Source organism: Diuraphis noxia, unplaced genomic scaffold (assembly GCF_037042655.1).
Source record: "Diuraphis noxia isolate RWA-SAM2 unplaced genomic scaffold, SU_Dnox_SAM2 contig0005, whole genome shotgun sequence".
NCBI lineage: Eukaryota > Metazoa > Arthropoda > Insecta > Hemiptera > Aphididae > Diuraphis > Diuraphis noxia.
Window position 1 is genome coordinate 16297325 of NW_028301715.1, and position 27768 is coordinate 16325092.

The 27768-nt window shown below is 32.1% G+C and overlaps 1 protein-coding gene across 4 annotated transcripts; it reads left to right on the forward strand.

Annotated features, from left to right (window-relative positions):
• The first annotated feature begins 4521 nt into the window (after positions 1 to 4521).
• On the forward strand, positions 4522 to 23970 carry LOC107161915 (hexokinase-2-like). Of its 4 annotated transcripts, none has more exons than XM_015508531.2 (9): positions 4522 to 4895; positions 16940 to 17102; positions 17164 to 17306; positions 17375 to 17593; positions 17736 to 17844; positions 20459 to 20648; positions 20760 to 20915; positions 21901 to 22174; positions 22745 to 23970. In XM_015508531.2, exons 1-9 carry the CDS (start codon positions 4794 to 4796, stop codon positions 22853 to 22855), a joined length of 1467 nt encoding a protein of 488 aa, XP_015364017.1. In that variant the 5' UTR covers positions 4522 to 4793; the 3' UTR covers positions 22856 to 23970. The 4 variants fall into 4 exon arrangements, with proteins under 4 accessions (XP_015364017.1, XP_015364019.1, XP_015364020.1 ...); XM_015508533.2 differs by lacking the exon at positions 17736 to 17844 and adding an exon at positions 18866 to 18965 and having other exon boundaries at positions 4524 to 4895; XM_015508534.2 differs by lacking the exon at positions 4522 to 4895 and adding an exon at positions 14754 to 15144.
• Positions 23971 to 27768: the final 3798 nt, after the last annotated feature.

Here is a 27768-nt window from a genome sequence, read left to right on the forward strand (position 1 = left end):
TAGTGTTCATTTACAATGCACCAAATTAAATGGCTCATATACACGCACTCTTAAAATTGCCTATATTGAACTCTTTAAAAACGAAAAACCATCTTAATCAGAAATATTTTATCAAACGTAATAATGATAAGTTTATCGACAATCAAAAATATAGTAATTATTACTCATGTGTTTTACTTATAAATTTACATTAGTCATTTATTTCTGAAATATAAACTATATAATTTAATAAACACCAATAATACGTTAATTGTTTTTCAACTACTAATCGAAATTAAAAATATATAAATCACTCACCGTTTAATATGGACGTTTGGTGTGCTACAGAAAAACTCATACCAGTCCTAAATTTGAATCGTTTTTTTTTTAGCATTTTTACTTTTATTTGATCTTAAACATAACCTATACAGCTGCCCTTGGAACTAAATGAAATAACTATTTGATGTGTGAATCATCAAAATATGATATCGTAAATTTATAATATTAATTTTTTATATTCGTGAAACGGATTTTGATGAATTTTGTTTTAGTTTTAAAAATGCATATCTATATAGACATATAGGTGTAGTTTAATTAATTTATTTATCTAAGAAAACAATATTTAAATGTTTTACCAATGACTTCCCTTCGTTGGCCCGTTACAGTACCTATATATAGATATATTATTTTCTATTTTGTATCTTTTGTTATTTTTAGTAACCCAGCAAACAAATAGTATACACATATTATTCTATATTTATATATATATATATATATATATATATATATATATATTTGAGGATAATTTCATGTGAAATTACAACAATAACTGTTTATAGCCTTGCATGAAATGTTTCAATATAGTAAAACACATTCGAGTTATTGAGGAAAGTACAATGTATTATTTATACAAACTAATGTACACTTATAAATTTTAATTACTAATAATTGTTTTATGTTATATTATATAGTATATTTGTGTCTATTGATAAAAAATAATATTATAATAACACTATCCTGAATCAATACAACTCCATTGAAGAACAAATATGCAATGTCCAATACTTTAATTGATATAATATTATATATAAAAGTGCGGGCGGTGGTTTTTCTGTATATCACATAAATTAGTATATAAAACTTAATTTTATCATTATTTTCTCGATTTTAAAAATGAAGTGTTCAATTTAACGGGAAACATAGTCGATTAGTTATGAATTCCTAAAAAAAACTAAAAACAATATTTAATTTCTAGTTTCTGTGAGTTATGTTCATTACGATTGCCAACTAAAAATGTCAGGTTGTATAAATCGTCTACCTAACTAAGTAAATATAGCCAATATATAGATAACTAGTTAAATTATTATGAAATTTTCGGTAGTGAAAATACGACATCATCATGTCCATGTAATTCACTCATGTAATTCACTCTTATAGGAGTCAAACTTTAAAATGAGAAATAATGTTAGTACCAACCTTTTACAGCATTATTATGTGTATATGCCTCAATGTCCTTGTGTTGAGGTGATTCGTGATTGTGAATTAAGTTGTTTCATCTATGAATAGCTTTAAAATAATATAATAATACGTATATCATATTTTAACGAATAAATTATAGTTGATTATTTTTCAACACTATACTCAAGTATTCAAAACAATATTTGTTTTTAATAATTGCATATTCAAGTACAAATAATGTTTTATTATTTAAAGTTTAATTGGCAAAATTCTAATATGAACCACATTCATATTAAGAAAACACGTAGTTATTGTTCTACCTGCACAAAATCATAAAAACTTCATGTCTACGATTTTAAATTGAATCAATAAAATTAAAATTTCATAAATACATTAAAATTGTATAACGATATACTTGCAATATTATGATAATTTTTTATATATTATTATATTATTCATTAATTATATTATATGATATTAGAATGGTAAATGTTATAATAATATAAAATTCGCTAGATTTATGAAAATTCTATAAAACAAAATATTTTTTTTCTCATTTCAAACATGAAATATTTTCTTTCAAATTAATTGATTTTTTTTTTTTTTATTTAATGCCAGCAAAAATATTGTTTTTTCGTTCAGCTTCTTTATCAATTCTTTTGGGTAATTGTAATTTTATCGACATAAACTATAATAACTAACCATTTTTTCAAGTTAATTACGAATCTTTATTTCAGTGAAATTCTTTCATACTATTGTTTTTGTAAAATGACAATTATTATTAAAACTAAAAAATCTATTATTCTTTTTAGTAATTCATAAGGATTTGATAAATTTCCATTTGGCCGTCAGTGAGTAAAAAACTAAAAATAATGTAATAATAGCTTTTCTGAAACTGAAAATTGCAACTTAATATATTATTTTACTTTTTATATCATAGTTTTGTTAACTTTAACTTCAACATGACAAATAGTTGATTGGAAAAAATAATTTCAGCATAAAAATCTTTGATCGATATTTGGCATGAATAAATTAATTATTTGTATGACTTTTATTATTTTAGTTTTATGGAAATACATTTGTAACATATAAAAATATTTAGACACCAAATAATAATGATGTTTATGTATTCTGTAGGTATAACATTGAATAATTGAATAAAGATAAATAGTTTATGTCAATTTCTTAATCAAGAAATAAGTTTTAATTAGTTTTAAGTTAAAAAATTGTGTTTTTATTAAATTTAAAAACATATTCAAAGTTTTTAGGGTATTATTTAGTGAATTTTTTAAGGCGTTTAATAGTATTTTTTTAGGACATTTTTGTTATTTTTAATGGTATTGAAGTCCGTTCTATAATAATGATTATCACCAATTTGACACGAGACAAGCCACACACATATATGTTTTAATGATATCAATATAACCATAAAACTAATAAGTAAATATACTTCACGTCCTTACACGTGATACTATATAGATTTACGAGGATAATAGTAAACCTTATAAACGTGAATTAAGAATATTAATCGTGTCAATTCCCATAAATTATTTTATAATATACGGTGACTCGTTGGTTAGGTTGTCCTAACCTAACCGTTGCCCGTTTGTACATGACGTGACAACTAAAATATTACTGTTCATTTAAAATCTAATAATTGTCGTCTAACTGGAAAGTTTTCTGAGCAGTCAGTACATATCGAAACCAAATAAAAAAACGAACGACCAAGACATATATATATATAATATCGACAAGTCGAAAAAGTTATATGTACACACGAAATAATGTGGTTTATAAGGGTGCGCGAATAGCCGATATAAAAACAACAATAAAAAAAAAAAAAGGAATAAAACCGGAAATTCGGTGGCGACGAAGTTTATGTGAATGTCTCGTAAAAATTTAAGTGTTCGGAATATTGCAGTATATAAAGTATATTATTATGTACAGTGTACACTGCAGCAGAGCCAAAGACGGAATTTCATTAGATTCTATATAAGCCAGATGGACATGGAAATACTGAGTATTCAATTTACTAAACGTAGTACTGCGGCTTACTGTTTTTTCGAATAAAATATTTTTAGGAAAATTGCATAGCTCCAACGAGTTTTATCGTATGCATAACACTTTGGTAGATTGGAAATTCTATACCACTGCGAAGACTAATGTCGGTATACTATTTCTGCGACATTTATAAAATATTCGGTAATCCTGCATAACCGTAGAAAACCGCGCATTTTCAATATATAAGACCGTTTTACGATGACTTTTATTAGATTTTTCCAAATTTTCTGCGGCGAAAAATGTTTCGTCGAGTATAATATGGAACGTTGTAGTAACTATATTTAGCTACTTACAATAGCCTATTATTGAGAAAACTCGTAAAATTACAAAAGTTTTTCAGAAATTCTCCGTGAGACCTCAACGACCCAGCACGAAACGCCGACAACTGTTGAGCCGTAAGTGTACAAAGGTCGAAAGACTCGACTGATACCTGTCGACCTGTGGTGTCGGTGACGTTATCAGTCCGTTCCGAGATAACGAGCGAACGCGCGCGCCTCCCGTATTGTTATTGTGTTCATTGAATCACGGCGGGCGCCGTTGCCCGACCGCCATTGGTCGATTATTATTATCTCCCGCAAACGAGGAAATAATAAAAAAATAAAACAATACTACGACAATCGACACTCCACCGCCGGTTGTACTATATGTATATTATACTATTTACTATACGGTAAATTGTTTATTGTTTAATCAGCGCGTGTTGTATATGTATATAAATCATAACCAAATACGTAGTAAAATCGTTCTACAGTCACCCCACCCCGTCCCCCCGACCAGTGAACGCCACTTCACACCGTCTCGCCACCACCTCCACCAACACCTCCACCACCCGACCGTTATTGGTATGATATCGTAAATTCATAATTACAGTGCGATCCCCCGCCCGCCGCACGGCAAGCACATAATATTACTATTATGCATAAATTATCATTACAGTGTGTCGACGATTATAATACAGTAGTATCAGCCCGGGACGAGAAAACAGGAGAAGGAGAGACCCGTTTCGGCGTTATATAAGATGGCGTCCCGGCCGGTTCGCTATCCGTGTCAGTTTGTTGTGCTCGTGATATATTAATATAATATACGTTCGTTCATCAGTGCCGCTGCCACCTGCACCGACGACGGAGGTGAACGAAAAACTATTATAATTTCATAATATTATCCGGAAAACACTTTCGAGTGCTCGATCGTACACCGACGACTCACGGAAAGCCGCGTCGGCCACCACCGCACATACCTATCGTTCATATTGTTATACCTGCGACAGGTCGGCAAGACAACTTCCGCCGCCAAACATGAGGACCAAGCCGGAAATGATGGGCCAACTGCGCCCCGCGTTCAGCGAACTCAATCTTTCCGAAGGTTTCGAATTCGACACGGAAATGGTCACCAACGAGGTAAGCAAATTTTCGTTTTTCATCACTAAATCCCTCGCAAACACACCGTCTGATTATTTTTCGATCGAGTTCACAATTATTAGTAATCACCGACTGTTCACGAATATTTTCACCTGCGTTCGATTTTTCGCGTATTACACGAAACAAAATAAATTGTAATAAAATTGTAAATCGCATATCACTTATTCGTCCCGACGATCGTGGAATATTCGCGCACGTATTTTATTACAATTATAATAGGCACACAATTAATTAATATTATATAACTATATTGTATTATAACACGCGACCGCGATTTGCGAAGAAACCGTACAAGCAGACCGCAATATAATTTAGACGATATAATATTATAATATGCTGCAGGACGTAGGTAAAGTGCACTTCGGTTTGATAACGCTGCACAATATTAATAATAATAATTAATGGTATAACGGGGCGGCGGTAATATAACGCGGCTGCAGAATATTAATAATATTATTGGTACACATTCGCGGTCCGACATTCGATCGAACACACGACTTTTACTCGGCTGACCAGAAATCGTCGACGGTAAATATTTTAATAATAATAATTCACTCCGACGACGGTTTGCCAGCAGGAGTTGAACAAACACACACACACACACACACACACACACACACACATCTCCTAGAAATGGACAGGTAACTTGTTCGGTGCAACATAATTTTAACTGGACGAACTGCACATTATATGTATACCTATATAAAGGATAACTCGAATTATTATTTGATTCGCATCATAGCGATATTATTATTTATTCCGATCGCGGGCAACTGCACGACGTGCGACGACTTTTTACAATAAATTCATAAAATAATAATAATAGACAGTCGGTATAAACGACAGTGCACGTTATTTGTGAATAATTGTCCCACACACGCCATTAACATAATATTATTCTTATTATAAATTATGATGTACCTATTGCCGTTTTCATATTATACGTTTACAGTCGCCGTGTGCAGCATAAATTATATCGTTTTTCTCGAATCTCGGCGTCCTCCCGAATTAGCAGTAGGTACACCACTCGTTTTGATGAATTCCATAATCATTATTACAAATAATATAATACACCTATTACCTATATTATAATATAACGAGTATAATAATTAATGTTAACTGTTGATGTATACCAGTTACTGTTACGCTATAGTAACAATTAATTTTTTTTTTTTTTACCATAAATTAATGTGTATATAAATGTATAATGTACACGTATCAATTATTAATAATGTAGTGGTTACAGGTATGTTTAAACTTTTAATGTTAGTTGGAGCATTAAAATTTCAATGAATATATTTTACGAATAAATTATGATATTATTATTATGCGTTTTTATGATTTTACCATTGATTACCAGTGATTTGGACACCTGTCCAATAAGAATACGAAATAGGCATTTTCAAACAATTAAATATAGAATATGTTTTTGATTTTAGTTATTCGGTATGTTATTTTTATAAGATTGGAGATAAAAATAAATTAATATAATATGTAAAATTGTAATAATATTACGGATAAGTGATACGATATTATGCTGTTAAAGAATGGATATAGTATATAATTTTTTAAAATTGCATACAAAATCGTAAAGTCCGTCAGCTTTTATACAATCACAGTATTAGCAATTTGTACTATTGTTATATGTAAAATCTATCAATTAGAAAATTAGTAAAAATCGACGACGAACCGAAAAATTTTGTATTCTCTGACTTCTGGGGGGAGCTCTTTTAATCTAAACCTATTCGGTGCACAATATTGTAAACAACCCTCCGCGGAACAAACTAATTCATATTATAATATGTAGAAAAGAAGGTAGACTTTACCATATTATTCTAAAACGGTTTCGTTCTAGTAAGTATAGTGGGCTGATGATGATATTATTATATGTATATACAAATAAATATAAGTACAACAATATTATTGAAATCATAATAGATTATAACATAATCTCATTCCCAACGTTAAGTGAATACCTATACTAAATATAGTATTTTATAAAAGTAATCTTACTAATTTAATTATAACACATAATCGATTCCATCGTTTTATATACGATAGGCGTTAAAGAATCGTACCTATACTTTCAACGGTTTCGACTTCGCCGAGAGGCGAGAATAATTGCCTTTGGATTAAAGTTAAGTACCTATTATCATATTATTCCGTCTGACTCTCATTCCGTCGCGGTTTAATGTTGTTTTCATTGCATGCGATTCGACGCGTGTTGTACATAATATACCCATAGTATAATAATTATTGTTATTATTATAAAATGGTTGGGCGGATTTAGCGCCAGAACTTAATTTATGATTTAACCCCACTCGTCGTGGACCGCCGCGGCAGCATGATCTGTGCATCGGATCGACTGCACCGGTCAAGGTACTTCCGTGGTACTTTCTTGGTATAGTTTTTATTATTTTTCCTCCAAGGTTGCATAATTGGTGAATTGTTATTATTATTATTATTATTATTAATGTGTATGTGTATATTATTTTTTTATCGTCGTCCGAACGGACAAGTATGACGAGTGAGAGGTCAAAAAAATTGTTTTATCCATGTGCACTATTATACATTATATTATACTATACCAATTATTTAGAGACTGCAACGTGAATCCATCTTCGCCGCTAGCCGCGCGCAAATCGGTTTCTCGGCGGGCCATGTGACTTTGCAACGACCTTTAGTACGTCACGCGACCGGGTCAGTTTTCTTCGTTTTCGCCGTTGGCCTGCTGCGTATTCGCACCCGCGTCCAAATAACGTACATAATACCTACTATAATTCAATAGTTTATAAAATGTCATAAATCATGATACATCATAAAATATGTGTGCATTTTGAATATCGATTGTCGAATAGTATAGGTATACGTATAGTCACTCCGCCGGCGCCCCGTCTGACCTCTGTGCCCCTGCCGATTTTCAGAAACTACAATACATTATACTCGTATGTATGAACGAGTGTGTATAGGTAGTGATGTGTGTGTACACATTATATTTTTATTTTATTTCACCCGTTTCACTCAAAACCAGAATTTAATTATTTACAATCATTATTTATTTATTTTAATTTTTTATGGACGATATCGTTTTTCAGTAGATATAGGAGGTATGTGTCTCCGAAATCGTTTAAATATTGAGGGGCTATATTTTAACCGAAAATATTTAATCCGACAGTATTTTATCGAAATTTTATTCGAAATACCTAATATTATGTTGATGCGATTATTGTTATGAAAAAAGTTATATTTATTTGAAAACGTTCACCATATTATGCGTTAAGCTAAATGCCTAAATTCGCTATTTATGCGTGGTTCCATTTATCCCATTATATTAAAATATATTTTACCTATTTACCAGTTCCGTATCCAGGGGGTGGGATTTTGGGCTTTAGCCCTAAATCTCGGGTGAGATATTTTTTTTTATTAATGCGTAATGGGTTCATATCATAGTAATAATGTTGACGGGTGAGCTTAGATTTAAAATCGTGACAGTTTACATTAATATGTTAAATGCATAATATATTAAATAGTATGTATGTATACATGTGTATATAATTATGTGTTTTAAAATTATTTCCTATTTTCCTATAGAGCAACGGTTCCCAAACTTTTAGAATCGCGGAACCCTTAGGAAATAGTTTGTGTTTTGAGGAACTCTAATGTGTCTTTACTTCCAACTCAACCACATTTTTTCTAAAAAAAAACAGTACTACAAAAAATATCATATACATCTGACGGAACCCTTGAGACCCACACTTTGGGAAACGCTGCTATAGAGTATAAAGTATGAATGTTTAAGCCCCCTCCCCACCCTCGAAACCATATCCTGCAGGGTACAGCACTGCTACCTACTTTTATAACGAATCTGAGCGCCAAACAGTTAAATTTCGACATTTTTATCATTCATTAACACACAGCAGTGAAACCTCTGCAGAACACAATTCTCGGCCGCTGAAATTTTGTCCATTTTCCGCATGGGGTTCAGTTTATAAAAAAAATTTATAATTTATAACCAGAAAAACGTCATCTATTCGGAGAGGTTCAGTCTTACGGTACGACTCTTACCTGACGTCTCACTCTAATTAAATATTGTGCACGTAAGATAACGAATATTATTATATAATAAACTTAAAGGTATGTTTTATAAAAATTCTAATGATATATTGATGATGAGTTTTGTTTTATAATTAAAATAAAATTAGTTGTGTAACATGTTATGCAAATTATACATTAATGAACGGAATACAGAGTGTTCTATTTTATAAAAAGTATTATTTTTAAAGGGGTTTAAGCGATGTAAACTTCAATAATAACTTAATCATTTAAAATTCTCGTATTGAGCTCCTACAGGATATTATATAAACACTAGTATGAATATGAATTGACATAAACTAATTATTCATTTTAAAAATCACAACCAGTCTATTGAAATGTGAAAGTTGAAGATCATTCTTATATGGGTAGTTATATGTTACACAAATATTATGCCTGTATAACCATGTATTTCAATGAATAAGTTTTTAAGTTAGATTATTTTATAAAGTAACTAAATCAATAGAAGACATAAAAAAATATAGTATGATGCAATTTAGCTTAAAACAAGCGCAATAATTGTTAAATAAATTAATAATTGTAACATTATGATGATATAATATGAAAACATCGCTGCGGTGTATACACGGCGATTATTTGTGATAGACCTGCAACAATAATGTCCGTTATGTTCGATTTGATGCATTCATAATATTATACATTCAATAAATAACGATGACGATACGAGATTAGTTACATTTTTATTTCGCACGAACTGTCAAAATTCGATCATATACAACACACATTTGTTTCGATTGCTGGAAAGAGTAATCTCGATCATATTAATGTCAAAATAATAAATAAATAGAAACGTAAACACACAGTGGTGCGGTGTAGAAAATCAATAATAATCTACTCTCCGATTAATAATGGTGTTTACACAATTGGCAACCAATTGACACTGACGTTACGATAGCAATAAATAAATATAATATTATATACATTATAATTGACGTTTACTGAGAATAAGGCGATAAGTGGTTCCTAAAGACAAATTAGATTTTTCCTTCGCGCGTATATAATATAATATTGTATCATAATATAGGGCTGAACTGCTCAGAGACCTTGAAATGCTCTTAAAAATTATTTTATTTGCACCTTCGTCTGCGGCGATCGCGAGGACGTAAAAAAAAAAAAACTGCGCACTTGTTTCGTATTATAGTAACCTACCTGTAGCAGTGTACCACGCAAAATAAAATATATAAAGTATAAATATACGTTTCCCTTTTCAGCTATATTATATTGTATTATGTATACCTGCTGAAAATTCGACGTGTGGCATACATTATAATATTTTACACATTATAAGTTCTACGACGCAGATATTTTTATTATATTAACACGTTTTACACCACTCGTGTATAGGCGCGGGTGTGCATTATTACAATAATAATATTTATATAATATATCGCAACCGGTCGACGGCGGTGATGTGAACCAAGGACGTTCTCGCGTTGCCCTCGGCAGCCGATTTTTTTCTTCCGATTTTATTTTTTTCTTTCTGCGATCGATTACGCGAATATCGTATTATATTAGCATATATAGTGCCTACCTATGCCCGTACACTTTTCACAATCGGTGGAACGGCGAAAAAAACCAGCGCCGTCCGGTGGAGGGCCGCCGAGACATAATAATGGAAAGACACATATCGGCCGCATTCCTGCGCGCACTGCACGCGATGCCCCAGCTGGTATGACCAGGTTAGGTTACCATTATATGGTACGACTGTCGGGACATTATACAATACTATACCTAATGGTATGATGAGATTCCATCGTGCTCTTGCATATCATAGAAGTTTGAGGTTTTTACGAATTCCAGGCGGAGGATTAATAATAGAGATTTAAGACGTGATATATTATATAATTATTATCACGCCGTCGGTTTTTCGGACGATCCGCCTTATTTGCTAGATATCCCGCTTTTTATCGGCGGCGTTCCCAGACATTTTCAATGGTGGGGGGGGGGAGATTTAATAAACAATAATACATTTTACAATAATTTTTTGCCAATATACAACTATTATATAGTAAAAAGTATTAAGTATATATAATGACTTAAAAGCTGCTCTTATAACTAATAAGTTGCTTTCTGTAAAAAAATACAGTGGGTGGGGGATATAAGTATATAACCCCTAATCTCCCTCCCCCCCTCATGAGCACGCCACTGGCTATGGTGGGTTAACTCCACATAATATTCGGAGGGCGCCTCTGGGACTCGACGGGGTTTATTATTCCGCGAAACACGGTCACACTGAGCACATTATATTTTATGATGGTGATGAATCTCCCTCGATCGTCGACGTCGTGGCACCGGTACAAATATAATATTTCGCGGCGAATTATCGTTTTCTCGCCGATACGTCTCCTGCTGCAGCTGCTTTTGCTGTTGGCATGCCATTATTACAACTACTATATACTTACACTGCTCGTTCGTCATTTCGTTTTGATGTCTGTCATCATCGCGCCGGCGTCGACGTCGTTCGAAACGATCGAAAAATAATCGATATCGTATATGCGATACTACAATATTGGCGTTTATCGTTTCGAATGTGATGCGCAGTTATTCGACGCATTCATTCAAACATCGCAGGACAATGCACAGGGTAGGTGCTTATACGGTGGTAAAATAGTTTGGCAGCGAGAGAAACGACCGACGCCACCGCAGACGACGGTGACGGTCCATAATATATATAATAATAACACAACATTATAATAGGTAGTGCGTCGTAAATAATTTTTTCCGACCGAGATCAGAGGAATGTCTTGCGGGACGAATTCACATAAATTCTTTTTCACATTCAAATATTGACACAATAGGTATTATTATGCTCACCGAGATACGTGTAATCCTAGCATTATTATAACACACGCTCTTAAGCCGAACACATTATTATCTATAGTCGGTATTTCGCCCGTGAACTCTGTAAGAAAGTGTGGTGAGTAGGTAAATAGCTATATACATCATAATATATTACCTACGTAGACATGTACGTAGTTAGAAATACGTTCCAAGGTTAACGTCGTTGCCGTTACCAATATGCAGCTCGTCGTGTCCCGAGGATAACAAAAAACAGCAATCAGTTTTTTGGTGATCTTTATAATAGTTACTCGAAAGTATGTCCGAGGTAAGTATAGGTACTCGAAAAAAAGAGATATTTCTCGACGATGAGCCGTGTACAAGCAACAAATTTTCACCGAACAATTGAAGTCGATGACGACTCAGATTAATATAGTAATTCAAATCGGTAAACGCTGCGTAGCTGCAGTAGACAACATTTTATACAAAAAAGTTCAAAGCAGCTTTTTAGTTGTAGGCATTAGACGAATACCTACTTTTCGAATGATAATATTATAGACTTTACAAATTTTTCCGCAATTGCAGTTAATAATAATAATTATTGAAATAATACTTATTTTAAAAACTTAACCGGCATACAGTATACTTATACAAATACAACATATTAATTAGTTTTATGTCTTTTACCAACCTATATAGATTTTATTTGATCACATCTGTATTATTATCAAAATAATTAAAAACTTCAAATTGGTAACACAATTGGGTATTGACGGTATTGTGCTTATATATCCTTTGATATTTAATAATAATAATTATTATTTGTGATACATGGTATGAAAATGTTCACGAGAATTATTTGATTATATAATCGATATAATGACATTCTGAGTAGGTAATTCTATCGTATGACCTCTGCTTTTTGTTCAAATATATTTTGTGAAATGTTATACCTATATGGAAAAAACAATATGAAATTAAAAAGATTATAAATTATAGATTCCAATCTAACCATTGGACTCATTCATAAGTAATAAAATTAGAAAACCATAACGATAACTCAGGCTTGTCGATTTATTGAATAATTTAACGATAATACCTGACATATATATATATATATATATTAATAACTGACGTTTAGACGATAATACATTATTATTTATAGGTCACATGTTATAAAGTAATATTTACGATAATGCGTAGGCATATTAAATAATGTACTTTCTATTTTTTTTTCTATTATGATTAATTTTGAGATACTAGCTTAAGCGTTCAAAAAGTTATAAAATTAAAATTTTTTTGTGATTTTGCACATTAGTTTTGAATTAGTCATTACTCATTAATCATTAATAATATCATGATAATTATAGCAATTAAAAACTTCTTGGTTTTCGCAAAATAAGTTAAGATTTTTATTCGTTGGTTTTAGTGATTTATAAATTTTAGTTTTATAATTTTACTTCTATAATAATATATCAAATACACAAAGAAATTAATATTTCCTTGATTATAAAAATGACTCAAACTAGTCTAAAATATAAAAGTAAATATTAAACATACGTCTGTCGCACTTTAATTTCACTAACTACTAATAGTGATACAAGTTTATTGACGTATACTCAGCAATTATTATACATCTTTTTTATTTTATGTAGGTACATACTAAATACTTCTCAATGATATGCGTTTTAGCTATAAACAGAAATTAAGTGTAGTGATTAATTATTATATCCATCGTATTCGTATATTATATTATATACAATACGGTATATTTAACTTAATAAAGCTTAAAAACAATTTGATTTATTTATTAGTTAAATTCATTCGGAAATCGTGTTTTGTCATTTTGTCAAATGTCGTACGTTAACAGTTTAACTGCGATTTTGTTTACTGAATTTAAAATAGACACGTCAATCCACTTAAAACCATTCCACCAGGTGGTCGCATTCAGTCGCGGTCGACATTGCCCAACGATTTTCGAGTTGAATGTATAGTCAAAAGTACTTGCACACTCGCATGCGTTTCGTGTATAATCGCGACGTTTTAAAATCGTATCGAGTATGTATATTACTTCATATCATTCTATATGAAAACGAACGGCCGGACATGTAATCGTCGTGTGCGCAAAAATAGCTCGTGTATACCAATCAGTACCTATTCAAACGATTAACTCGTATTCGAATAAAATATTATACACTCAAAATCCGGGATGAAAGTGGGGACACGGTATAGTCGGTATCCCCGAAAATGGCTCGAACGTTCGCTCAACAACCCCGAATTTCGGAAACTCGACCGTGAAGGCTATTAAAAAAACATCGTTAACCGTTTAACAATATTATATTATATTTACATAATAATAATATTCTAGACTAAATGAACCATTTGTCATGGGCCATCTTGTTGTAGAACCACGAACCCCATCTATCATCGACTATCTCGCTAAATGATAACGTCTGACGAAACCCCCCGCGGCGGCGACACGGGCTCGCGTAACCTTCAAAATTCGGATGAATCGTACGATGATCGGCGTCGCGTGGTAGTATAGACTCTTAAGTAGAGATAGTTATAAAAAAATAAAAAAATTATAGGTAGTAGAAGTAGTAGTTGTAGTAGTAGTAGTAGTAGTAATAGTGATGGCGGTGCGGGGAAAAAAATGTGACCGATTTCTTATTACGGGAGTGACGTAATAATAACAATAATCGGCGGGGCGAGGGCAACTTTCGGTCGATAGCGGTCGCGAGCGCCGCCGGTGACCTGTTTGGCGCGCGGATGAATGGTCGCGTGTGTGTGTGCGTGTGTCGCGCATGCGCGTCCGTGCGACCGGACTGGCGGCGGCGGGGTGTGCACTCACACGCGCGTCGTCGTCGTCGTGTACTCGCGTGACGAGTGCGCCAGCGCGTTGAAAATGTGAAAACCACACTCGGTCTCTGTCGGCGGCCCGACAGTCGGCACTCGGCAGTCTAACCCTCTCGTGCCAGCAGTTTCGCGTCCGTTTCGCCGTCAAAGTCGAATTTTTTTTCGCGCCGTCGTGTGTGTGTGTTTTTTTTTTTGTTGTGTGTTTTCGCTCTATCTTCCTCCTACTCAATCGTGTCGAGTTTGACGCCGCGCGTGTGATTATAATTGTCGCCGACGCGTTTTCGTCATTTCTCTACGATAATTACATTGACTAGAGAACCGCGTTGATTTAAAATTTAGGCACTTTATTTTTTATAATTTTATTACATTTTTTCGTCGATTCAACGCCGCCGCCATGTGCATCGTTGTCCACCCGATCCTGCGCGCCCTCTACGGCCTGTTCACCGGAGCCACTTCTTCTTCGTCCGCCGTCCGCGTGACCGTAAGTCCTCCTCTCAGCCCATCGAGGCGCTCAAGTTTTGATGGATGGTCATATGGTGGGATTGTGGGTGGGTGGGTTGGTTGGTGGGTGAGTGGGGGGGGGGACCGCCGAAATCTACCCAACTGATCGGCCGCGCGTATCATCGCCTCCGCCGCCTGTGATCGCCCCTTCGCCTACGATTCGGACGGGATGCCCTCGTGGGGAGGGTTAGCGGGGTGTTTTACGCGTGACGCCCGTTTTTTGGCGGCTCCCACACATGAATTACCAGCGACGACGGTAAACTGCAAAATAATATTCGAAATTATTGGAGTGTATCCGATACGTATCGATTTAATTTTGAGAGTCCAAGAAGTGACACGTTTAAGTTTAGGTACCTACAAACGATAAGTGTCGAATTCTTCTTGAAAATCTTGATTATTGTGCCGTCGCTGTTTATTTATTTTTTTTGCGTCGTACACATATATATCATAACAGTAAAATGCAATAGTATGTACCTACACATTTTCGGGGGGAAAGGGTTTTCTCAACGAAATTCCATCTCTTAGCTTTCGATTTATTTTCTCATCGAAATACCTATTAGGTACGACCCTTTGGCTGACCGTTCCTGTCCGTCGCCATCACACTCTGTTCACCGGTCGATCGTTTATCCCCGAGAAACTAAATCGATCATAATACTGTTATCGCGTGGTCGCAATATTCACGATAGGCAATATCAGTGGCGTCGAAGTCCTAAAAACCTAGTTGGGCGAAAAATATTTCAAGAGGCCCAACATCTTAATATCGGAAAAAATGGCATACCGTGTTGAAGAAAATGATCAATATGAAGCGGCCCTATCTTAAATTTTCAAAATATGTCGGGCCATGGCCCGACCTTAACATAGTGTTCGGCGCCACTGGGCAATATTATGCCGGAATATCTTACCCCCCCCTTCCTTGTCACCAAGGCTTAGAACTAATTTAACTTGAGGTGAAGCATAAAACAATAATTATATTACAATTAGTACACACTATAAGGTAGTAGTAGTGTAGAAAAAACAGCAGGTTTTACGAGTTTCGCGCCAATATAATAATAATAGTATTTTGTAGGTGACTTTTACGACAATTTTTACTGCGAAATGCTTTTATTGTTCGTTATTTTATTGACGGTTGTTAACGATTTACCGACGTTTTGAATGTTTTCATTCGCGTCTATACGGAATACTTTTACTCTGAATTTGAACAATGACATATTATTATAAAACGTATGCCCTCCGATTGTTAAATATTATTGTGCGATGTGTATTCAGTGTACACAAAAAGCTTTATATCAATAATATTATATTTCGCCGTCTAACGATATGTGAATACTAAAAACTTATTTTTTATTGCACCTACTTATCTCTTTTTTTGTTGTGTTGACACTAAAAATAAATCATTTCTAATTAGTATTAATAACTCATTTGTTATCATTACGCGTGCAGATGTATCACACGGTGTGCTATCATTGACTCATTGTACAAATGATAAAATACCTAATATTATTTTATTAGAGTAGGACAATATCATATATTATAATAATTATACTCATAGTTATTATGTCTAGCCGTATAGGTACATATTATTATGATAATTATGATGTAGTATTATCGGGACATTTTTCTAGTTTTCCTTGTGTATGTACATTTTAAACATTAGGTCTATCGTTATGAATACCTTCTTTATTAACTATTTTCATTGTCTTTTTTAAGATATATTTTACCTGCTCATTTTGACTTTGACCAAAATGGACTGACAATATTGTGTTTTTATTTCTTAGATCAAGGAAGATTGCAAACCACTTCTTTTGTCCAATGAACAACTGACCACCTTGATGAATGATATGGATGTAGCCATCAGGAATGGTTTGGCCAAAGATACCAATCCATCTTCTATTGTCAAGTGTTATGTCACTTATGTACAAGATTTGCCTAATGGCACAGGTAATTAAGCTTCTGATTGTTAAGGTTACAGATGATATTTTATGAATTTTTTTTCATTCAGAAAGAGGAAAATTCTTGGCTCTGGACTTGGGTGGCACCAATTTCCGTGTGCTATTGATTGAATTGGGAGAGAATAACTACTTCCATATGGACTCTGAAATCTTCAAAGTTCCTGCTCACATCCAAACTGGCAAAGGCACTGAAGTAATTAAATATAATCTTGTTATTAATCAATAGCTTCTATACTTATGTATTTTTTTTATGTTATATAGTTATTCGATCATATTGCTAAATGTCTGGCAGAATTTATAAAGAAACACAACTTGGACAGCAAAAAGGCATTACCATTGGGCTTCACTTTTAGTTTTCCACTAAGACAAGTTGGACTTACCAAAGGATATTTAAATAGTTGGACTAAAGGATTTAACTGCTCTGGAGTAGTTGATGAAGACGTTGTCAGACTTCTCAAGGAAGCTATCAAGAGGAGAAAGGTAAATAATAAAATTACCAAAATCAGTTATTATTTTTATATAATACCTACACCTAATACTTAATATATCCGTTATGATTTGAATTTTCATAATTCGTGTTAATAAGTATCAACAGATGTAAGATATTAAAATGTTAATGTAGGGCCTGAATCTACGTTTAACGGCTGTATTGAATGATGCAACCGGAACCCTAATGAGTTGTGCTCACAAAACACGTTTTTCAAATAACTGTTTTGTAGGTTTGATCGTTGGTAAGTTTGGTTAAGCCAAAATTTCCAAAATATATAATGCCAGCTGTTTGCATTGGGTAACGTGATTCAACGTTTATTTAAGTCTGATGAATGCTTTCTGGTCGTAAATACATAACTTGTATATATTTTATATTGTACTGTTATGTCAAATTGTCCAAACAAATATTCTATACCTACGAAATCAGCATGAAATATTTATTGTAATTGTACAAAAACTGTTTGTGATTGTCCATTTGAAACATGAGTTATATAAATCTACTGGTATTTTATAAATATGAACTTTATAAGCATATCTGCTATTTATCATATAATTTTGCTTAATTTGCTGATGATTGTCCCTTATAATTTTTGTGTATGTTCATGTATGATAATTGATAAATTAATTGTATTATTTTTAAATCTCTAAGAATGCTTTCTGATGTACCTACAATCATGAACTTGTCTATCATGCAAAGACATGATCTTCAAAATTTGACTAAAAATGCATAAATGTGTTATCAACAAAATTACTATTCCATTTAGATATTAATCATTTTTCTTTTTTCTAAAATTATTATTTACAGTAATGTTAATACTTATTACTTTTTCAAAATTTGGGCGTCATACTCGTTATCCCTACCTGGTCTAACAAGTTTCACATTCAATTACATAGATATGTAACTTATGCACCACCTGCAATCAAGATCTGAACATGCCCATAGCTACAGTATATACCTATTTAATGCTGTTTTTTTAAAACTACAGTTGTTCCTCTATTGGCTTTTCTATATTTGCTCAACTTTTCCTTGAATACAATATTGTAATATATAATATTGTGTGAACTCTAAGTCTTTACTTTCTTGACTCTAAAAAAATTGCATAAATATGCAAATACTTTATAAAAACTGTTTTACAGAAATAATGTTATCCAAAAACCAAATGTTTAGTAATATTATAAATACTTGTAGATATTAAAAATATGTCTCTATCTGTAAAAGAACATAACATAATAGAAGGTTTGTTTCGATGGTAATTTTATTAGGACGTCGAAATTGATGTGTGTGGAATATTGAACGATACAACCGGTACAATCATGTCATGCGCTTGGAAGAACCCGAACACCAAAATTGGACTTATTGTTGGTATGTTGAGTATATTGAAATTTAAAGGAGTTAAAAGTTAATACTATTAGCTCAATGAGTATGTGTGAATTTTTAAGTGTTGAGTCACAGTAGTCACACAGTTGAGTATTAAACACAATATTTTACATAAGTTTATTTTTCATTTCCTTCTAACAGTATTATAATTATTATTTCTTTTCTATTCATTCACTTAATCATTTTTTGCACAAGTATTAACTAGGAATATTTAAATACTTTAAAAAATGTAAGTTTCTATTATTAACAATGCCTACCTATATAAGATATTATACTTCTGTATTCTATACCTAATTTAATTTTAAGTGCATGGCTCTTTTTTTTTTCTTATTATACTTAGATAAATACATTTAGATTATCTTAGATTTTCCTTTTCATTTCTTTTTTTGTAAAATTAACAACCTTGCGTTATAAAAGTACCTATATATAGGTCATATTGTTCAAACAAGTTCGTCTTGGTTCATTGAACATCAAAATATAATACATGTGTTAAGTACCTATAACCTATATCGATTTGATGGGCATCGCAGTAAAATCTAATAACTTCTTGTTTAACCTAGATATTAAATTATAACTTTATGGGTCGCTGTAATCGGTCAAGAATTAAATTTGAAATTACCTGATTAAAATATAATTGTAGATTTTATATAGGTATTATTGTCGGTCGCATACAATTTGGACGAGACAAAACATCATCCGATAAAACCGATGTCAATTTGGAATACAATGTATCGATAATGTATTACTACTTGTTGTAGACTGATATTTTAACAGTCACTTTCATATGCAACTATAATAATATAATATACAGCTTTATAGAAAATGCTAAATTTTTTTTTTTAATACTGTTAACATACATTTTTGTGATTTTTGCAAACTATCGACAAAATATCGTGCGATACAAATTTGCTTTAAAATTAGACCGTTTTTTTGCGTTTTGGGAGTTTCGACATTTTTATTATTGTCCTAACGCTGCCACAGCTGTATACCTTTATTGTGTTATCTAACATTTTTTACCTAGTTCAATAGGTATTCTGCATCGTACGTACCTATAATATGTAAATATGTGATCAGACTATCGTCATTATAGTATTATAACATTAATAATAATATCACTGTCGCTTTTGCTTTTCTTAACTCGCCTGTGATCGATATGCGTTGTATTCGTACGACGGATATAGGTTCACAGCTGTGGACCACATCAGCTGCAGTTATGCTCAGTGCCGTGTTAAGGTTTTTGGCGCCCAGGGGCATTTATATAAGTCGGTAAGTCACCAACAGCGGTTTTTCAAACCCGGGGCGCCTCCACCCCCTTTGATTTTACCAAGCTGTGACGTCCAGAAGCATTATGCCTCTTTGCCCCCCCCCCACCTTAACACGCCCTGGTTTTGCGTTTCAAAAACGAATATCTATACGGACGACTGCAAGAATATAATATAAAGCCGGTTGTCTGCATATATCTCTTTTTTTTTATGTAGGAACGGGCTGCAACGCGTGTTACGTGGAAAAGGTAGAAAACGCCGAACTTTTCGATGGCGACAAGACGAAACCGCACGTGATCGTCAACACCGAATGGGGTGCGTTCGGAGACGACGGAAAATTGGACGCCGTCCGCACGAAATACGATCGGCAAATCGACGAAGACTCGTTAAACCCGGGACAACAGAGGTAGAGACAGCTGCTCCCCAAAAGCAAAATTATATAATATTTTTCTCGATATGATAGTATCCGTTTTTTATCACCAATCGGTGTCTGAAATGTGCGGTTCCCGTGTTCTAGATTCGAGAAAATGATCAGTGGCATGTACATGGGCGAGATCGTGCGGTTAGCTATTGTGGACTTGGCCAACCAGAACAAACTATTCGAGGGAAGACTGTCCGAACAAATGAAAACCAAAGGAGCATTTGGCACGTCATACGTATCAGACATTGAAAGGTGAGTACCTGCTGGATTATATATAATATAATGAAATGCTACTAAAAAAAAAATGTTAATATAAAATACATTTAAATATGTGTGAGGGGCAGGTGGTGGTGTGATGAAAATTTTAAATTTTCAGAAGTTTTTTATAGTATTTTTTTTACGAGCTGTGCTCATAGATATTATGTTTATATCGAATTGTATTATAAAGTCTTCGGCAAAGTAATGAGAAGAACTACATTACACCTCCCATAGTTTATGAAAATCATTTTTCATTTTGCGTAAAACAAACTTACTGAGACAGAATTCGCGGTGGCTTTGCTAAATTTTTGCATTACACTATTACACAAGAAACAACTTAATCTTTGTCTTTTACGTCACATAATTTAATAATATGACTATATTCTTTTTTTTTTTCGTATAACTTAAAGACTATCTGCTATCACTAATTTGCAAGGATTAATTTTTTATTTGCTTAATGCAAATTAGTGAGCGTCGGTAATATTGGTATCAAAAAAATATAAATGTTTCAACAGAAATAAAGTATGTCTCTATATTATATACATGGTAAACATTTAGTAAAGCTACAGATACTGTAAATTGTGAATAATATCCTCATAAGTTTGTCCACATTTTTCTATATTACAATATCGTTATTACAACCACTGTTAGTACTACCATAGGACCACTTTTGAAATAGTTACTTAGAATTAATGCTTAAAGTTTAATAATATTATATTGAGTTTCCTCGAAACGTTATTAAATTTGCCTATATAAAACCCCTTAAATAAGTGAGTTTTTTGTGTCCTCAGCCAGCTGTAGCCTATAGGTTTTATGGATAGAAATAATGAATGAATGTGTACTATTATTCGCTTATCGCTCGTAAAATATTGAATGTGACACTGATTGTGTACCTCATTGCAATTGTATAATATTATTTCATATTGTTCTTATAACATAAGGTGTAGCACTACTTATTATTGTGATTTTCGTGTTTCAGCGATAAAGCCAACTACAAAGAAACGTTGAAGGTTCTGGCCGAGATGGGCATCAACGACCCATCGTTGGTTGACTGCGCCAACGTACGATATATTTGTGAATGCGTGTCTAGGCGGTCGGCGCATCTGGTGTCCGCCGGTCTGGCTGCACTTCTCAACAAAATGGACGAGAAGTCTGTCACAATTGGCGTTGACGGTTCCGTTTACCGTTTCCATCCATACTTCCATAAACTCATGGTGGAAAAGACCAAACAACTGACCAAATCTGACATCAAAGTGAGTGAAAAGACTATGTTAAGCCTTGGTAGTTGTTTGAAAAGGTACCATGGTGTACATAGTGTTTTGATAATATCTATTCCTTGATGGTTGATAAATGTGTGTGCCTTGTGGGTTAGATATAGTCATTGCATATTATCTTAAGATTTGAGTCAACGGTCAGCCATTATTAGACCGCTTAAAGGCGAAAACTGGAGTGTCAACACATCCTACAATTTTTTTTCTTCATATTGCAATTATAAAAATATTCAAATATTTAAATATTAAGATTTTTCTTTCTCTAAACCTCATTTATTCATTATTTTAATCTTCTGAATTCCAATTAACTTACCAACCCCTGCCTTTAGACATATTATTTAAAATAAGTCTTTGTGGGTTACACTTGGCTTTACAATAATTATTCTTTTATAATATTAAAAATAAGTGTAAATGTAGTGAAACAAGGAATTTCTTAAGTCAACTATAGGAAATGAGCTGATATTTTTTTAGATATTGTTTTACAATTTGATGTGATACTTTTAGTTGTGATTAAGTTATTACTTTACAATACAACTTTTTCATAATTTGCAGTTTGACTTGATGTTGTCCGAAGATGGAAGTGGTCGTGGAGCTGCGCTCGTCGCTGCTGTAGCTGTCAGAGATGAATTACCATCAATGACGAATGGATTCTCGGCAAAATAATTAGTGGTATTCAACTAATGAGTCGAAGTTGTTACCAAAAATGCTCGAAGTACTTTAAACATTATTTTTAGCATTATATGATTTGATTTTTTTTTTTTTAAGAAAAAAAAACGTTGGTGCTAACGCTAATAAGTGTCCCTTAGGCGTATTTTATTCACTTTACAGCGCGAGTCTTGTATGTCTTAAAGTGTTGTTGTCATTGTTGTTGAGTGTTGAATCCTGATTGTTCATTGTTAAATATTTTTTTTTTTTTTTAGTTATAATTTTATTAGATGATAATACATTTATATTTAGTATTTTCATAAAATCAGCGCTATAAATGTATCCATTATAATTTTTTATACCAATAATTATATTATTTATGTATGTATGAAAGAAAAAAAAACGAAGAAATAAAAGTTATATCTATGTTTTAGTTTTATATGAAGAATCTACAATATATGTGTTATGTAATTGATTTATATATCCCGGGTGTTATGTATCTATGACAATAATAGTGATAAAGCCCAAAGTAAGCCTAATATTATTATTATTATTATTATTATTAATATTATGTGTTATGTGTACATCTAGTTTTGAATTGTTCCATCAAAATGATTTTTACCATTGTCATTGCTGTTAACACTAAATTAATTTTATCATAATTATTATTATTATTATTGCTGTTTATTTTAAATTATTTTTCTTAACTTATCATATGATAGTTATAGTTATAAATAGTACCAGAATTCATTTCTTTTTGTTTCGTAAGGATGATGCCATTGTTATTATTATTTTTTTTTTTATAAATATGTAACTATACAATGAAAATGATATCTTATCCTCTTTGAAACCAATATGTAATACGATCATTTATATTATTAACTATTTGTACTTAAGGTTGTATTTAGTGAAATGCTAAATTATAATATAAACGAATTAGGTTCAAATAAATTAATACTAAATTATATAATATATTACACAACATTTTTCACAATGTAAAAGCTTCAGTTATAATATAGTTTGGTACTTAATCGGTACACTTATTGTAAAAATATTAAATAATAACTATATACAAATTCTTGAATATTTTATTGTTGAAACTTAATGAAATAAAAATACTAATTTTGAAAATATTGAACATCATAATGTATTTATTATATTGTATTCCTTTGACATTAGTGACTTTTCAATGATTTAATACAACAACTATTATAGATATTCACATACAGTTTAAATTTCACAATAAAAAATGTGAAAAAAAAATTGGAAAATTTTAAAACCAGAACTTATATTCTACAGTTTAGGAACAGTACAAATGCTTTAGTCTTCATCTTCAATATTTTTTCTGGTAGAAAATCTATATAGTTGGTATTTTGATTCATAAATTATTATTTTGTTTCATTATAACAAAAATGTTCTTTTAAATTTCAGGTTTGATTTCGTAAAAATTGTATCTTACAATTAAAAAAAAAAATGTATATGTATATATCAATAAACATTTACCATAATAATAAATTATACCTATTCGAGGTGTAACAGATGGAAGTGAATTTTGGAATAACTTTTGTTCAAGTTAATATTATTTATTTATTTTTTATTACTGTAGAAAATAAAAAAAATTGGTGAATCTGATTATAAGAACAATTTTGATGGTAAAAAGATTTATCAAAGTCAAGAAGTTTATTTTTTATAATTTTTTTTTAAATTCAATATTTTTTCGGTTAAATTAATTTGTAACGTAATAACTTTTTAAAAATATGATTTTTGAGAATTTGCTGACAATTGTATATGATGCTCGTTCACATGAAATTTTAAATTTTATTCTTAAAAATGGTCTTTGAGAAACTTATCCTAACATATTATTCACAGCTTATCAAATATTTTTGACATTATCCGTAACATCGGCCAGTGGCGTATTTGGGGGGGGGGGTGTCCTCCATGTCTTGACACCCCCGATATTTAAAAAAAAGTCCTAATATATTGGACATAAGTGTTGTCACTTATTTTATAGTATACTATTTTTATCAAATGTAAAACTTCTTGTCAATTCCTAACATATTAATTTGTTTAAAATTAATTCAATGTCTTTTTACATAAGTAAATAATAGTAAAAATTTTGTTTTTGAGGTTCAATAAATGTTGACACCCCCCGAGAAATCACCCAAAATACGCCACTGTATGTATCTTGTGAACGTAGTTTTAGTAAACTGAAACTAATTAAATCATATTATCTAAGGTCAACTACATAGCAAACAAGATTAAATGGCCCGTCAATCAGTGGCGTATATAGGGGGGGGGCCTAGTGGGCCGCAGCCCCCCCCCCCCCCGAAATAACAATCTTAATTTTTAAATAGAATAACAACATATTTATTATGTAGGTACCATGACTAAATTTAGTCATGGTAGGTACTATAAATTAATAAGTAATAATATTATACGAATATTTGACATTATCTATTATCAACGTTTATTTTCTGTATGTATATCTGTGGGAAAATAAAATGATAATATTATGCTGCCAGACGCCCAGCCGGCCAGACTGGCAATAATAATTGTTTATCAGTTAATATGAATGCTATTTATAGGTTGGTTAATAATATTATTGGTCTATACAATATAACTTGTTTACGTTTAGGTACCTTAGATAAATGTGCATTTAATAATATGCCTCTAGGTGCTAGATCACTTAATAATTTCTATCTACTATAGCCCACCCCAAAAATTATTTCTATATACGCCACTGCCGTCAATTATATCCATTGAGCACCAAATCGCTAAATCCATAGATTATGAATATATCATTAACGAATTCGCGTCAAAAAAATCAAGAAAAATAATTATTAAATATAGCCATATAGGTGTAAGTTCTGAATTATTTGTTTTTTTATTGAAAACAAACATTGTATAAATATTAAATATTATATGTATATAATATCTTGATTAATTGTATGCGTATTTAAAATATAAATCGCCCATAATAATAATAGTCCGTATTTTGACACACTTCAGGACTTCATCCATTTTTTATTGGTGACTTTTAGGGGCGCTAATATTATGTTGTGCCCCGGGTCGCAGCATAATTTGTATAGATCCGGTACTGTGCGTAGATTCAAAAACTGGTTACATACATATACCAGTATATGGGCCAAGATAAGGATTTACTAAGCTTACTATACGCTTAAACGCTTAGCATTGAGAGAGATCTTACCGATAAAACAGAGGGGGAAATTATATTGCAAAAATGTGCAATATCAAACAGAAAATCAAATCTTGTTTAACATTGATAATCAATGTTTACATAATATTATTATATAGCTTGTAATGTAATTACTTTAAAATATTTGTTTTTATTTTCAATAAAAATTTATAATATTACAGTATTAGGGTGGTCGCGTCTAATGCCCATATTATAATACGTATGGTTCGGCAACGCCGGATTAAACATTATTTAAGCTCGGTCCAGACCAAGAAAAATTTTTCGGGAACATAATATATTGCTGACACTGTCGTCGACAAATATTTATGTTACCGCTTGTGACGGGAAATCAGAAACATTGTCGTCGACATGTCGGAAACACTACTATATAGTTTTCGACAAATTTTTCTTTGGTCTGGACGAGGCTTTAGACAGCACGATATTGTTTTGTTGAATCAAAATTGTTTGGAATCGATTTAAAAATGTCGTCGACACTCCGCGGGAAAAGTGCACGCGAATTGCATACGACCGAGACTGCAGTTGTCATTTTATGGTCCCCTGGTAGCTAGTGTACCCACGGCGCGTGTCACGAAACAGTTGTGGAAGTGTACGCCGGTCACGTTTCGCGCGCCAATTCGACGAGGAAGAGTCAAACGAACGAAACACGCGGACGTAAAGATGGGTGGGTACATGTCGAATGCGCCAGAAATCACAGGTAAGAAAAGAAAAAAACGTTGGGATCCAAAAAGGTAAATAGGTAGTGTTGTATCGATTGCGCCGAAGTACGAATAATAATCGTTTTGGATAATCCGTCGTGTCGATATTTTATAAAATGTTTAACAAACAAATCATTGTACATAATGATGTGTGTTTTACAATTTTAGAAAAATTACAATCAATTTTTTAATGAATTATTCTACGTACAATATATTAATATGTGTTTAATATTTTACGATTTTTTATTCTATGCTATATTACCGGGTGATTCTTTTATCATTGAACACTCATTATTTCAAAAATTATTAATGTTTTTGAAAATATTATTTTACATAGTTTCAAGTTGTTAAAAAAACCAACGTTTTTATTAAAAAATTGTATTTTTAAATATTTTTTTATCCTTATAAGTTTTTAAGTTTTCTACTTTTTTGAACGACAACATAGAGTTTTGATTTCATATTCGAAAGCAGAATATTTTTCTAAGTATTTTTATTCATAAAAATCGAATTTAGGACGAGTAGTTTATGAGTTACAGTGGACAAACATTTTGAGGGGTAACCCCGTACCACTCCACTCTGCCAATTCTAAACTTTAAATACTTATAACTCATAAACTATACTCGCCCTAAATTCGATTTTTATGAATTAAAATACTTAGAAAAATATTCTGCTTTGTAATATGAAATTAAAACTCTATATGTTGTCATTCAAAAAAGTAAAAAACTTAAAAAATGATAAGGATAAAAAATATTTTCAAAAACATTAGTAATTTTTGAAATAATGAGTGTTCAATGATAAAAGAATCACCCGGATTATGTTTGATTAGTATTTTTACGGTTTTTGACAGTCACTATTATATTGCTAACGCGTATACACGTCTTATTAAAATAACATATTATCTAAAAATATTCATATTTTACTGGCGCGAAAAATGTATAAATTTCAAGTAGTCAAGAAAAATCGGCGAGATTGACGAACACCCGGAAAATATCGGTGAAAGACATAAGCGCCATTGCGCC

Bases quoted from the DNA above. Each gene is read 5' to 3' on its own strand.
- LOC107161915 (XM_015508531.2), top strand. From the start codon at position 4,794: ATGAGGACCAAGCCGGAAATGATGGGCCAACTGCGCCCCGCGTTCAGC. The intron at 17,103-17,163 runs GTAATTAAGCTT...TTTTTCATTCAG, and splicing joins AGATTTGCCTAATGGCACAG to AAAGAGGAAAATTCTTGGCT. The intron at 20,649-20,759 runs GTAGAGACAGCT...CCCGTGTTCTAG, and splicing joins TTAAACCCGGGACAACAGAG to ATTCGAGAAAATGATCAGTG.